General features: G+C 52.1%; 1 protein-coding gene across 5 annotated transcripts in view; it reads right to left on the bottom strand.

The window, feature by feature from the left end:
* Nucleotides 1–572: 572 nt before the first annotated feature.
* The window catches only part of Acvr2b (activin A receptor type 2B), a 30478-nt gene continuing 16784 nt past the window's right edge, over nucleotides 573–14266 (bottom strand). For 2 of the 5 annotated variants that reach the window (XM_021206047.2, XM_029543048.1), the window contains exons 2-11: nucleotides 6252–6459; nucleotides 5827–5936; nucleotides 5572–5723; nucleotides 5356–5499; nucleotides 4061–4204; nucleotides 3691–3839; nucleotides 2808–2922; nucleotides 1513–1651; nucleotides 1297–1427; nucleotides 573–812 (exon numbers count right to left, since the gene is read on the bottom strand). In XM_021206047.2, the coding sequence (XP_021061706.1) occupies nucleotides 618–812; nucleotides 1297–1427; nucleotides 1513–1651; nucleotides 2808–2922; nucleotides 3691–3839; nucleotides 4061–4204; nucleotides 5356–5499; nucleotides 5572–5723; nucleotides 5827–5936; nucleotides 6252–6459 (1487 nt within the window). In that variant the 3' untranslated portion in view covers nucleotides 573–617. Of the gene's footprint in view, nucleotides 813–1296; nucleotides 1428–1512; nucleotides 1652–2807; nucleotides 2923–3690; nucleotides 3840–4060; nucleotides 4205–5355; nucleotides 5724–5826; nucleotides 5937–6251; nucleotides 6460–14266 lie in introns of all 5 variants that reach the window. The other 3 variants (XM_021206046.2, XM_029543047.1, XM_029543049.1) reach the window with 2 other exon arrangements.

The raw sequence follows: 14266 nt of genomic DNA, 5'->3' as shown, positions 1-14266 counted from the left end.
CTTCCGACTAGACCGCCCTCCTGATCTCAGTTCTCAGGCTGGGTCAGGACGACACCCATTACACCCGCGAGGACAAAGACACTTCCGCATTTCTTAAGCTCACGGCCTGAAATGGGAGAAATGCGAAATAACGGGGTGGGGGTGGGGAGACCCTCTCCGGAGGAAGGGTGTGTCCGTGTAACCGTCTTCAAAGGCTCCTCTAGTGGAGAGCTGCAGCATTGAGTCTCCTAAGACAGGAGTTTCTTTGTGTTACAGGTTCTGAGACGACAGAGAAAGCGAGGGGGAGATGGATCCCGAGGGACAGGAGGTGGCTGAGGCTCTTCAGCATGGCGCCGCTTCTGCGTTCACAGCTCAGCACCACAACGCCTGCTGACGTGTCCGCTGTTTGCGATACAGTAGAACAATATGCTGGTAAAAACTGATCCAATCCAAAAATAATATTAATAATAATTATAATAATTATAATAATAATAAAAGTCAAGGTAAAATAGCAGCTGCATTTTATGTGTTTGTTGGTTTTATGGGATTTCCAAAACAAAACACAACTTTTTTTTTTCCATTTTTTTTTTTTCTTCTTCAGATCCACTGAGTCTGGAGAGATGCTACGTGTCCCGGGCTTAGATGCTGGACTCTTTAGGGAGCAGGTCCACGTTGGTGACAGAGGTCACCAGAGAGACGAGACAGTCCGAGGTAGTGCCGTTGACCGACCTCCTGATCAGGGATACCCGCTCCTCCACACAGCCTGCAGAAAGGCGAGCCTCTGCGTCATGGTCCCAGCACTCCTCGATGGTCACACAGAGCTGGGCCAGGCCCTGCCGGAGAGCGAGGGAGGAAAGAACCCTTGTTAGGGCTACCTAATGAAGGCAGCCAGAGGGTCTGTGTTAGAGGATCAGGAAGGGCCTGCGGCCCTGTCACAGCCATCACAGGTAAATTAGCAGGCTGTAAACTGCAGCCTCTGAGACCCCTCTCCTCCCAGCCCAGGAGAATGTTCACTAAACTTCACCACAGGAAAAGGAACTCCCGCTCCCCACAGGCAGATGCAGCTGCTCATCCTGGGACACTGGGACTCAAGTCAAATAAACACAAAGCCCAAACACAAAAATTTGCCCTACGTTTCTGTGTTGAGCCACAATGGGGACAAGAAAGAGGTGAGGACCTACCTTATTCCCCACAGCATGAGATATGTCCCCAGAGTCCCAGGAACACAGCAGCGTTCCCTCCTCGTTCCTAGGCTTTGCCTTATGAGGCAGGTCCCCTTCACACCGCCCTGTAGATTCCTGAACCCAGCCCCCTCACCGGGTGTTTCAGCCAGTGATCCTTAATCGTGGGCCTCATCTTCTTGTGGACAACCACCTCCTGAAGCTCCTCCAGTGAAGGGTGTTGGCCAATCTCCTCCTCGAAGGGCAGCATGTACTCATCAACAGGCCCTGGGTGATGAAGGGCTGATGGCATCACCCGAAGCCCAGCTCCAAGGCCCCAACCCAGGGTGGCCAGAGCCGTCACACCACTCACCGTCTGCAGCCTTGCACCGAGAGACGAGCTCCCACAGCACCAGGCCCATGGCGTACATGTCAATACGCAGGAAGGCGTCTCTCTGGAAGTTGATGGCTCCTTCCAGCACCTCGGGGGCCATGTACCGTCTGGTGCCAACCTACAGGCAGACAAAGGACAGGATCTCCAGAGACCAGCTACACTCAAAATCACACTCAGCTGGGAGAAGCGACGTGCACCAGGTTGGGTAAGAGTGGAATTCTAAGCAGGAATCCTCGCAGCCAAAGCCCAGCTCCATCCCGTTTGAGGCGGAGCAAAGATTCCAGCTGATAACTGTAATGACACCAGGAGCTGGAGGCAGTGCTTATCACATAGCTCCGCAGGCCCTAGGACATCCCAAACAGGCTACTCTGAGGCATTGACTCTGATGGTACCTAAAGCAAAGCCAGACACTCAGAAGGCTGAGGCAGGAGAACCAAAAGTTCCAGACCAATCTGAACGACACAGAGACAGACCCTCTAACAGACAAGGGGGAGATGAAGAGATGGCTCAGCTCCTAAGGAACCTGTTACTCAAGTGTGAAGATGAAAGTTTAGATATCCACATAAATGTAGCCTGCCTGCAACACCAGCACAGGGGAGACAGCAATGGAGTCCCCAGAGAAAGCCGGTTAGACGAACTGGTGAGATCTGGGTCCAAGCAAAGGACCCAGTACTAATCAACAAGGTTTTAGGTGATCAAGGGCGATGCTCAGTGGCTACCTCAGGCCTCCATTCCCAGACATGCCTCTCATGTGAAAACAGGAGTACACACGCTAAGTAAACAAGCAGAAATCAAAAGGCTGAAACAAAAGGTCCAGAACATGTTTAACCCACAGGGAGACTCTCCTAGGATGATTGCTGGCTTAATTTTCATGGCCTTTTATTTTAATCTCACTTAATAACTACAAATGAAGGCAAGCAGGTTCTTCAGTAGGACGTGCTTGTTGTCAAGCCACACAACCCCAAGTTCAGTCCAAGGAACCCACATGATAGGGGAAAAAACACTGATCACACTCACACACACACACACACACACACACACACACATATAAATATAAAAATATAATTACAACAGAAAGAGAAAGACTGAAATACAAGGAGAAACTGCTGAAGCCCAAATTGCTAGTCTGGCTGGAGGAAGCCTCACCGACCTCCAGGCCTTGGTTTCTCTTCTCTCTTGGTGAGTCTAAGTCCCCAGGTAGCTCTGCAATCACTCCGGCTGAGCACAGAGCACCAGCTGTCCCAGCGCCTCCTCCCACTGCCCAGGTTCCTCACCTGTCCATGGGTATCCCCTGGAGGCTTCCCTGGCTCAAACCGAACAGCCAGGCCGAAGTCAGCCAGCACCGCGGTAAGGTCGCTCTTCAGCAGTACATTCTTGCTTTTGAAGTCCCTGTGGAGACCAGCGCCAACTGACACACAGGATCGAGACCTAGCCCGCCTTGAGATGACTGATCATGATGCTCCTCCCACCATGGCTCTCCAAGCACTAGAGTCCGTGACTGCCATCCCCACCTCTGTGGGGCAGGAGATAAAACAGCCTGGGAGGCTCTGTCTGGCAGCTGGGCAGACCCTATACCACAGTACTAAAAGCCAGCCAATAGTTTCTCACAGGGCATGCGCACACGTCCTCTGCAATTTTACAATCTTTGGAATGTGAACGAGAATTTAGAATCAGCTGCTAAAGCCACACGGGCAGGATAGCACTGGAGTGGGTGCAGGTGCTCAACCCTGCCTCGACTAGAAAAAAACAAAAACCAAACCAACCGAAGGAACAAAGGTGTGGCTCAGAAATCCCAAGATCCTAATCAGCGCTCTGGGAGGTAATCACCTATCATTTGCCTTTTTCCCCAGGGGACAGTGGACAGCTAATGTTATCACAATGACACATAAAAACACGTGTGTTCTGTACCAGCAGGCATCAGCAAACATAACTTACAAAGACTAGGTATGTAGAGTCCTTTCAAGGGGATACAAAAGGTTCTTGACCACAATCTGAGAATTTGAAGTTCTCTAGAGTAACAGAGTCTGCACTCTCTCCTGTGTCCAGCAGAGGGCACAAGAACACTGGCCTGGAAACTATCTCCAGTGCACAGGGAGGCCAGGTTTGCTCTGACACACAACTGCAGCCCACCTGCAGAGGGGCTCCCTAATCAGGTACCTGTGGGCAATAGAAGGCTTGTGGCCTTCGCCGCGACACCACGGCACATCCTCATGCAGGTACGAGAGGCCTCGTGACATCGTCTCCGCCACATGGCACAGTTCATTCCACGTGATGATGTTCCCCTTGAGGTAATCCGTGAGGGAGCCCTAAGAGAAGGCAGCAGACTCCAAATGCAGAACAGCATGCAACCCAACCCAGGACCAGCAGGAATGTCTGCGCAGTGCAAATGCACAGAATGGGTGGCGTGGAGATTCTTGCTATAAAAGTGATCTAGGTGGGAGATGCAGCTGACACGGGTCAGCTCATCACAAAACCACCACTGGGACCCATCTATCTCACCCTGGGATCTGTCTGGGGTGTGGCTCACCTTGTCGTGGAAGGCTGTGATGAGCCACAGCTCCACCTCCAGGTTGGAGCCTCGTTTCTCGGCAGCAATGAACTGCAACAGGTTTTCGTGCCTCATGCCGGGTGTGCTGAAGATCTCCCGTTCACTCTGCCACGACTGCTTGTCCTGAGGCAGGGAGGCAGCTTAGCCCTGCCACGCTCATAGCCACCCCAACACACCCTACTTCCATCCCTAACCCCTGGTTTCCTAGCCTCAGCATCAAAAGACACAATTAGAGAACCAGGCCAATAGCAATCTTTGGGGAAGCTGACAACAGTGCCCTGATTTACAAATGCTGAGGGAGGTGACCAGCCAGTATCATCCAGCAAATGCTTGACTTGCTAAGCACCCTGGGCACCTCACTACATGGCCGCCCGGTGTCAGAAGCCTGAGTAGATCATAATGCAAAACCCAAACTCAGGGACCCAGGGGATGCTCTAGAGGTTAGGTGCCTGCTGGGCAAGCATGAGGGTTCCCAGTCCCTGGACACAGTGGAGTGTAACCCCAATGCTGGAAGCAGGAAGGGGTGGAGATGGGGGAATCCCTGGGACTTGTTTGCCAACTCGTCAACCAAACCAGTGAGTTCCAGGCTAAGAGAGAGGCCTTGTCTCAAAATCTTTAAAACGTAGGGGCTAGAGAAGTGGCTCTGAAGTTAAGAGCACTGCCGCTCTTCCCGAGCACCCGGGTTCAATTCCCAGCACATGGATGGTGGCTCACAACTGCCTGAAACTCCAGTCTCAAGGACCCAATACTCCCTGCTGGCTTCCACAGGCACCAGGCATGCATGCAGTACACATAGATACATGCGGGCAAAACACCTGTACACATAAAAAATATTTTCACTAAAAAGAAATAAAAATAAAGAACTGTAAAAAGTAGAGAGCCAGGTATGGTGGTACACACCTTTAATTCCAGCATTTGGGAGGTGGAGGCAGGTAGACTTTTGTGAGTTCAAGGCCAGCCTGGTCTATATGACAAGTTCTAGGCCAGCCTGAACTCACACTCAAATCCTGTCTCCAAAAAAATAAAAAGAAGTTCAATAAAGGAAATCATTCTCTGGCCTCCACACATAGAACTGTGCGTACATAAAACATGCAAACTGCATACACAACATGGAAGTAATGGCAAAACCCAAAACCAACATGGGTCAAAGTCTGGCAGTGTCTGACCCTGATCCTCTGATGGACTTCAGAATCCTGGACAACTGCCCCACATGGAAGACACTCCAGCTTGCACCACAGTGAGAGAAGACGGCCTGCAGACCCCCAAAAGCTCACCTGAAGTGGGAAGATCTTCACAGCCACAAAGTCGTTCATGAGCTGAGCCTTCCAGACGCAGCCGAAGCGGCCCCGAGCCTTGATCTCCAGCAACTGTAGTGGCTTCAGGCCCACCAGAGGGGAGGGGGGTGGAGGCCCCGGGTCCTGGAAAGACAAGGTCTTAAAGGAGTCCGCACAGCCGTCCCTTCTCCCCGCCCAATGCTGGCACTGTCTCACCTCATGGATGTCCACGTGGCCGTAGGGAGGCTTTCGATGTCGATACATCCAGAAGGCCAGCAGGACGATGAGAGAGAGGCCTCCGATGGGCAGCAGCGAATAGGCCAGCACCGTGAGCAGGGTGGGGGCTGTCGGGGGTGGCTCGTACGTGACTGGGGGACACATGGAGCCCTGTGTCACACAGCCCGCCCTCTCTAATACTCCCCACTGGCTCCAGAGTGCCACACTCAGACCCTCTTCCCACAGGCCCCTCACCTTCTGGGCCCCCAGGCTCCGGCAGGTGGGTGAAGCGCTCGTTGCAGAAGTTGCCTTCACAGCAGCAGAAGTAAACCTGGGGGTTCTCCTCAGTGGCCACACACTCCTGTCTGAAGGCCCAGAGTCCCCGTTACCAACTCCGGGGCAGGGATGGCATCCCCGGCCCCTGCCCCCAGGCAGCGCGGCTTCAGAAACATTAGCAGGTGGGGTGAACCCTCGTCCCTTGAAGAGTGTGACTCAAGGCTGAGAGGGACAGGCAGGCATTGTAATGCTGCCTGAGCTGAGGAGAGCAAACACCAGAACAGGGGCTTGGGATTCTGGGTAGTGCCCGAAGATACCCTGAGATCAGTGGGTGGCCAAGAGCAGCGGGGCTACTGCGGTAGCGGGGCTATGACAGGGGAAACGTCCCCCCCACCCCCGTGTACCTGTCGTAGCAATTGAAGTCATCTAGCCAGCAGCCCTTTTTCACCAGCTCGATGGTGCCCGAGCTGTTGCGCCACGAGGCGTAGCAGTGCAGCCGCTTGTCCTGTTCCCCCTCACAGCGCTCCAGGCCGCTCTGGTTGGTGCGCTCCAGCTCCCAGTTGGCGTTGTAGTAGATACACTCCCGAGTCTCAGCCTCCCCTCGCCCGGAACCTGCGCCCCAGAGAGGAGAGAAGCTGAGCACGGCGTGGTGACTTGTAATGAATCCTGGAGACCTCTTATGAAGACCAGGCTAGTGTCCCTCCATTCCCTGCCCACACCAGCCTGTAGGTGGGACCTTCCTGCCCCCTTTCTCACCTGTGTTCACCAGGTACTGGAGAACAGCTAAGTTTACAGGAAAAGGGGAAGCTCCCAGGGTCACCAAGGGTCACTTTTCTCAGGCAGGAGGGCTAAGCTGGGTCTGCTGCACACGCACAGGTAGGCCCCGTCCACTCTTACAGATCCATCCTCATCCTCTCATCCACTCTTTTTTTTTTTTTTTTTTTAGATTTATTTATTTATTCTATGTAAGTACACTGTAGCTGTCTTCAGATACTCCAGAAGAGGGCATCAGATCTTGTTACAGGTNGTACACTGTAGCTGTCTTCAGATACTCCAGAAGAGGGCATCAGATCTTGTTACAGGTGGTTATGAGCCACCATGTGGTTGCTGGGATTTGAACTCAGGACCTTCGGAAGAGCAGTCGGGTGCTTTTACCCACTGAGCCATCTCACCAGCCCCCTCTCATCCACTCTTACAGATCTAGCCTCTCATCCAGATGAGATGAACTCCATCCAGAAGGTTGAACACATTCAAACACTCATCACAGCTTCGTCCACCAACTCTACCCTTCTCATCAACCCCACCAATAAGCCTCATTTACCCTACTCCCACCCCTGCGCGTGCCCCCGTTTTGCCCCACTATGACCCCATGAACCTTTTGGATATCAGACGGGAAAGAGTACACAAATCCCAAAGGTATCTTGTTTCCTCATGGGACATCCCCACGAGGGGGTGTGGCATTCATTACCTCGCTGACTTAGCCTTGCTGCACCTCAACCCACGGGCACCCAGTAACCCACCTGAGGCCAGGGGGCCTCGGGGAAGGGGCTCCCACCTGACCCAAGGTTGGCAGGGTGCTAACTGCTAACACTGCTTGGTTTCCCAGGGCCCAGTGCAGACAGGAGGATCCTGACTGGCTGTTCAGGAAGAGGAACCCTCAAGACAGCAGATCTGAGCCACACTCACAACATCTCACCACAGTAGGCAAAAGCTCCTTCCAGGGAGGCCCAGCCTTGGGCAAGATGCCAATCTTAAGGCTCCAGGAAGGACCCGAAAGGTCAAAATGTTACCCTGTCAGAATGGCAGAACCCAGCCTCAGCCCTAGCCATGCCAGGTCATGTTGGCCTAGGCCCTGACACTTGCGGTGACAACCTGCCAGGTGGCCAGAACTCAGCCTGGCCCAGAAGGGTCTCGGTACACAGAGTGGGGCTCAGACAGGGTGTGCACTGGCTTCTCCCAACCAGCACAGGGCTTTAGGCTGTGGGTGAGACTCTAAGGGAAGAGTATAAGCCAGAAAACAACGCCCGAGCAAGTGCCAGGAGCCAGGGTGGCACCTAGAGGGTCTACAAGCCCTGGCTACTTGTGGCGGGAGTGGGTAGTTGAGCTAAGTGAAGCACCCAGTCCAGGGAGGACACAGCTCCTTCTCCCCATCCGGAGTCCCCAGGAAGAAGCCAAAGCATGTGTAGCACGAACACTCCTAATGCCCTCTGCAATTGCTTCCCAGATGCCCAGCTTCCCCCACAGGCCTGCAAGACTGACCCTGAGCTGCTGAGCACAGAATGAGTTCCTACGTAACAGATGGCGTGGACAGACTATGGGCAGAGGGGACAAGAAGGAGGGATGGCTTCAACATGATGCCGAGGATGGAACCCAAGACTTCGTGCCAGGCACCAGCCCTCTGGCACGACCACAGGGTCCCAGTGGAGAAGCCTGAGAAGTCCACATGAAGGCACCAGGGAGGACCCAACAGCTCACTGGAGCCACTGGAGCCACCGACCTCCCAGACCTGCCCACTGCCGACCCTGCAGAGCAGCTCTGAGCTGGCCAGACTGCGGATGCCTCACAGCTGTGTGCCTGGGGCAAGTCACCTAGCCACTCTCTGAGAGGTGACTGACAGCACCTGCCTCCTAGGGTTGTGCTGATCCTTCCAGTCCAGGCCCCATACCAACCCTGCCCCGCAGCTCTGCATCCCATGTGACATTCCACACCCTTCCCACACCACACCCAGGCCACGGCCAGCAGGAGACCCAGGGGGCCTCCTGTTTCCTCTCTCTCCCTGGCTCCATTTCTTCACACTCTCACACTGGCTATTTATAGCATATGGCAAAATTCCAACCACAAGGCCACAGAGCCCTTTAATAGATGAAGGCCTCCCGCCCACAGCCTAGCAGCCAGGTCAGGAGTCTCCCCAACTGGCCCTGCCTCCCCACCCATCCAACTTGAGAGAACCCTATACAGCTGCATTTCCATCAGTCCCCAGGACCACAACCAGGGTGGCTACAGAGAGAAAGGGTGGGCAAGGCTGGAGCATCTCTCTCTCACACACACTCACACACTCACACACACACACACTCACGCATGCACACACACACACACACAGCACATATGCATGAACCCATATTGGCAGACTGGCAGGAAAGAGCCCGCCAAGTACCTACAGTTTATCTTAGAATCCTTCACAGTGGGGTTACAAGAACTTATGCTTTGGTTGAAAACAAATGGCTTTGGTTCCCAGCATCCATGTGGTGGCTCACAACCACCTGTAACTCTAGTTCCAGGGGCAATGCATACACGGTGTACATGCACATTCATGCAAAATACCAATACAATAAAACAAGTTTCTTTTAAATCCTTACTCCAGAGGCCGGGCGTGGTGGTGCAGGCCTTTAATCCCAGCACTCAGGAGACAGAGGCAGGCGGATTTCTAAGTTGAGGCCAGCCTGGTCAACAAAGTGAGTTCCAGGACAGCCAGGGATACACAGAGAAACCCTGTCTCGACCCTTCCCCCCCCCCCCCAAAAAAAAATCCTTACTCCAGAGAACCAAACCAGTTTAATTCTGCTTTTTGGCCTCACCTGTATTTATGTCACCTAGACTAACACCCACTTGTCACACCCCAGGCACTATATGATGGAGAACACCGAGTGAATCCCTTCACAGATGACAGAACTAAGTGAAGCAGAGGTTCAGGCTCTTTGCAGGCCACACCCTGAAGTTCCATGTTTTAGAGCCCTGGGACTGCCCAGTGTGACCTCACCTGGTTCACCGGTTGGACCCTCAGGTTATGTACAGGTTATGTACAGCTGTCCTGTGAGCTAAGCCATCACGCATGAAGCTTCTTTACAGCCTTGGTAAGCATTTCCTCCCATCCTGGAGATGCTGGGTCTAAGCAGCTTTGACTCAGTGCATTCTGCCAAATCCTTCTCCAAAACAGTTGACCCAGTTTCCGAGAGCAGCCCCCCGGGTCACGCCCTCAGCCGAGCTCCCCTGGGAACACCGGCCAGCCTTCCCACTTGCTGGCCAGGTAGCTTCTCCTTATGCTGAGGGAAGTCTATGCTTATGGGTATTGCTGCATAGTAACCATTTCTGTTCATGCTGTCAAAAAGCCAGGGGGTGGCGGCGCACGCCTTCAGTCCTGACACTCCAGCACTTGGGAAGCAGAGACAGGCAGAATCTGAGTTCCAGAACAGCCAGGGCTGCACAGAGAAACCCTGTCTGTGGAGGAGGTGAGTGGGTCTATCTGGTACTAACTTGCCTAGAACATTTCTTGTGGTGTTTTCCCAATTTATCTTTTCCTCCCTGCTTTCATTTTAAAGCTTTCTACCCACGTGAACTTTCTACAGTTCAATCTAATGCTTCCTTAAAACCAGAGATGAGTACTAACACATTCATGATTAAATCTGTATTTTCTCTATTCCAATCTCCATTTGTTCTGTTTTCTTTTCTTTCCTGCAGTTCTGTCTGATCAAACACAGCACTTCACGCAAGCTAACCACTGAGCAACACGGATCACCACCCGTGACCTGGAAGCTCAGGTTCCCTTCTATCCTAGCATTAGCCAGTCTGAAGTGTACCTGAGACTCTATGTCTGCGTTAATCTGCCTTTCCACCACCTCTCCCTGAGGCGTCTGGATTAACTCCATCACCTTTCAATTTTCATTAATATGGAACCCGCATGAGAATAAACTGTTAACAGATTATACTCAGTATTCAATATTTTTGCTGTCTGCATGCATCTCTAAAACATTATCTGTGGTTTACACAGCCGAGGCCGCTTTTTTGCTGCTATAATGCGATCTTGGGACTCGGTATATTAGCTCCCTTTCTTGGGATTTATTTTGGCTCAGCATCTATGGGGAGGAAGGAATCTGAGGGCAGAAATGTGAAGTGACCAGCAACATCGATGGATCGATCAGCAGGGGCAGGAGCTCAAGGCTGCTTGCTTGCTGGGGTGCTTCAGGAGGCACAGAGGCACGGGCTGCAAGCAGGGCTGAGCAATCAAACCTTAAGGCCACCAGTGAGACGCCAAAGCTTTTACATTCAGGCTCCATTTTAGAGCACCTGGCATAAGTTTAAACTTAGGTAGACTAACAGGCTGCTGCTATCTAGCACTAGTTTCCAAGTTGCCCCCCAACAGAACCTGAGCCTAGCTCTAGTCTCTAGGCTAATCCCCAACAAGAGCAGTTTCCAGGCTACAGCCCCAACAAGACCAGTGTCTCCAGGTTATTCCCCCAACAAACCTGCACCCCAGGTTACAAGCCCACCCTCTGCCTAACGACCACCAACGCAGAGGGGAGCAGAAGCTAAGCTTGTGATCTGATTCCCAGCACCAGCCAACTGTGATAAGGGCCACAGCAGCTTTCCAATTAGATGTTTGCACATGTATTCCCTGCTTGCTGCTTACTAGAAAGCCTTGCCCCATAGACATTTGGGGCTCCACCAAAACCATCCTGCGTGATGGTGATTTCTTAACCAAGCTAAGGGTGGAAATCAGCCATCACCCACCACCCCCCTTTCATACTGTCCTAGTTTGTCACTTGGTAATTCCTTAAGATCTCCCTTCCAAAGCACTGTTTTTTTTCCTTTTACTGCGTCTAATCTGTGTATCTCTTCTACTTCATTTTTTCTGTAGCTCTGGCTGTCCTGAAACTCCCTATGTAGACCAACCTGGCCTTGAACTCAGAGACCCTGCTTCTGCCTGTCAAGAACAGTAGCAGACTTGCAAAGTATGCTTGAAACCCAGGCTCTGATGCCTAGCACTGATGTGTGCCAGGAACAGAACTCATGTCCTCTGGAAAGGCAGAAATGTCCCTGACCACTAGGCCATCTCCTCAGTCATCATCATCCTGGGTCAATTTTACATTCTATTCTTTGGGTATCTCCGAATTCCCACCTAACTTACTTTTTAAAGTTTTTTTTTTGTTGTTGTTTTTTGTTTTTTATTTTGGTTTGTTTGTTCTGAGACAGGGTTTCTCTGTATAGCCCTGCCTATCTTGGAACTTGCTCTGTAGACCAGGCTAGCCTCTAACTCAGATTCACCTGTGTCTGCCCCAAATATTGGGATTAAAGGCATACAACTTGTGTGTGTGAGTGCATGTGTGTAGTGACAATTTTGGAATTCTGGCTTCTTTTAAAACACAGAAATATTATAAAACGTGTTTAGTTTTATCCCAGGCTTTTGCCCTGTGCTCTAGCAGAGGCATGGTTTTGCCAGCTGCAGATAGTTTCTGCAATTGTGTGCTGTTTGGAACTCTTGAAACTTTTCAGAGGGTATATAAATGCTAGGGCCCCCAATAGGTGAGGTGGAGTTGGTGGTTGTTTAGGGGGATTGTTTGCAGTTTGTTACTAGTCATGCTCAAGAGAAGAAAAAAAAAATATCTCAATACCTCTCTCCTCTATGCTTTCTCTCCTATCTAGTGATAGGGGTGAGACAGGGTGGGGGGGGGTGTAAAAAAGAGCCCACAAGGTAGCAAAGACCAACCAGGCAGGCAAGTCTAGGGGACTGAGGCCAGAGGCATTGGACTCCCCACCCCGGGACCGCAGGTGATCATGAGCTGCCACGTGGGTGCCGGGCACTGATCTCTGGACCCCCACAAAAGCAGTGTATGCTCTTAGCCAGATCTTTCCAGCACCCTCCTCCTCTAATTTTAAATTTTACCCCCTTTGTTTGTTTCTGATGACTTCCACTCAGGCAGATTTCTTCTCCTCATAGTGTGAATTCTGGATATTGAGCTTATATTCAGATGGGGTTTTTTCTATAGAAATGCCACCTTCCAGAGAGAGATGACCATTTTTGCTTCTGCCAAACCCCATACCAGTTAGAACACCTTTAATTTCTGATTTAGAGTCTTCCAGAACAGGATAACATGAACTTCTAACTTCCAGGTCATGCCTGTAGTTATAAAGTCTCAGAGGGAACTGTGTATCTGCCCCCACTCCCCTCCCCTTTCCTCCTGGCTGAGAGGAATTCCACTATCTAGTTGTTCTGTCAGCCACAGGCTACACGCCTTCATAAACGCCCTCACAAAAGGAAAGACGCCAAGGAAGCCTGAAGACAGGAGGACCCTAACCTCAATTTCACATCTACTTAATCCACCCGAATCTCTAAGTCCCAGGAATGGGCAAGCCTGCAGGGATGAGCAATTCTTACCCCCTGTGTTTGCAGGTGCCATGGAGGCATCAGGCATAGGCATCAGATCCCCTGGGGCTGGAGATACAGGAGTTTGAGAGCCACCAGATGTGGGTGCTGGGAACAGAGTGTGGGTCCTCTGGAAGAGCTGGAAGTGCTCCGCTGGACCACACCTGCAGCCCAGGATGGGTACCTGAGCCTGGCGGAGGCACGTGCCTCTGGTGTCCGCACTCTTCCCTCCCATCCCTGCACACGCAGCTCCCTGGCTACGCGGTGGGGGAGCTCACTATACTTTTCCTAGCATTCCATGGGGGCCTATCAGCTCTTCCACTATAAATGCTTCAGACAGTCCAAGAACACTTTCCAAAGTGACAGGAGGAAGCCAAGACATCTCATGTCACCTCCAGACCAGACTTCATAAACAAGTCCCTGGCACTGCCATTTCACGGCACAGGGTGAGGCCCAGGGCCCTGAGCCGGCCCTGTGATTCCTGAAGAACACTAGAGCGCCTTCCAGGTGAGGACCAAGGGTTGTAAGCATGTCCTGATTCCTCTGCAGAGGGAAGTGTTCTAAAGCATAAGCCTCGAGGAATAAAAGAAGCTACAGAAAGGAAGACTCGGAGCTGGCTGTAGAGCAGACGGAGAAGTGGGAACTGACCACGCCGAGCCCTCAACTGGCTGTGGACAAAGCTGGGCAGTGTGATTCCCACCACAGAAGCATCCAAGACTTGGCACTCTATGATACCAGATGTCACTGTAACAATGGTGTGAAAAGGCAGAAGGTGGGTTCATTAGCGCAGTCAGGCCTCCGATGCAGGTTGCCCTGCTCCAAACCCACAGAGCCAAGCTGATTCCTAGAGGCATAAAACAGAACTGGGCAGAAAGGAGCAGGCTCCTTCAGGCCTGAGTCACGCTGAAAAGGGGGCATGCCAAACACAGGCCCTCACCACTCGCCCATCTGCGGCTTCCAGGACCCAGCCTATCAACATACAGACCAGAAGACCCTCCTTAGCAGACCCTAACTGGCTCCAAAACCTGTCTAATCAGGTCTCCCTCCCAGCAGGGCCAGCTCCACCTACAGGCTCAGAGCTGTCAATCAGCACTCAAGCCCATCCTTAACATAACAGGCTAAAGAGCAGTGAGGGACACCAGGAGAAGACAATGGGACAGCAACAGTTCAGCCCCAGAGTGAAAGCAAGGCCCAGTCAGTAAACCCATGAAAATCAGGGCAGTTAGGGTGTGTGTGAAAGTGTGTGTGTGTGTGTGTGTGTGTGTGTGTGTGAGAGAGAGAG

This window comes from Mus pahari, chromosome 10 (genome assembly GCF_900095145.1).
Source record: "Mus pahari chromosome 10, PAHARI_EIJ_v1.1, whole genome shotgun sequence".
NCBI classification, from domain to species: Eukaryota; Metazoa; Chordata; class Mammalia; order Rodentia; family Muridae; genus Mus; species Mus pahari.
The sequence above is the reverse complement of the archived record's forward strand: the minus strand, read 5'-3'. Positions and strand labels throughout refer to the sequence as shown.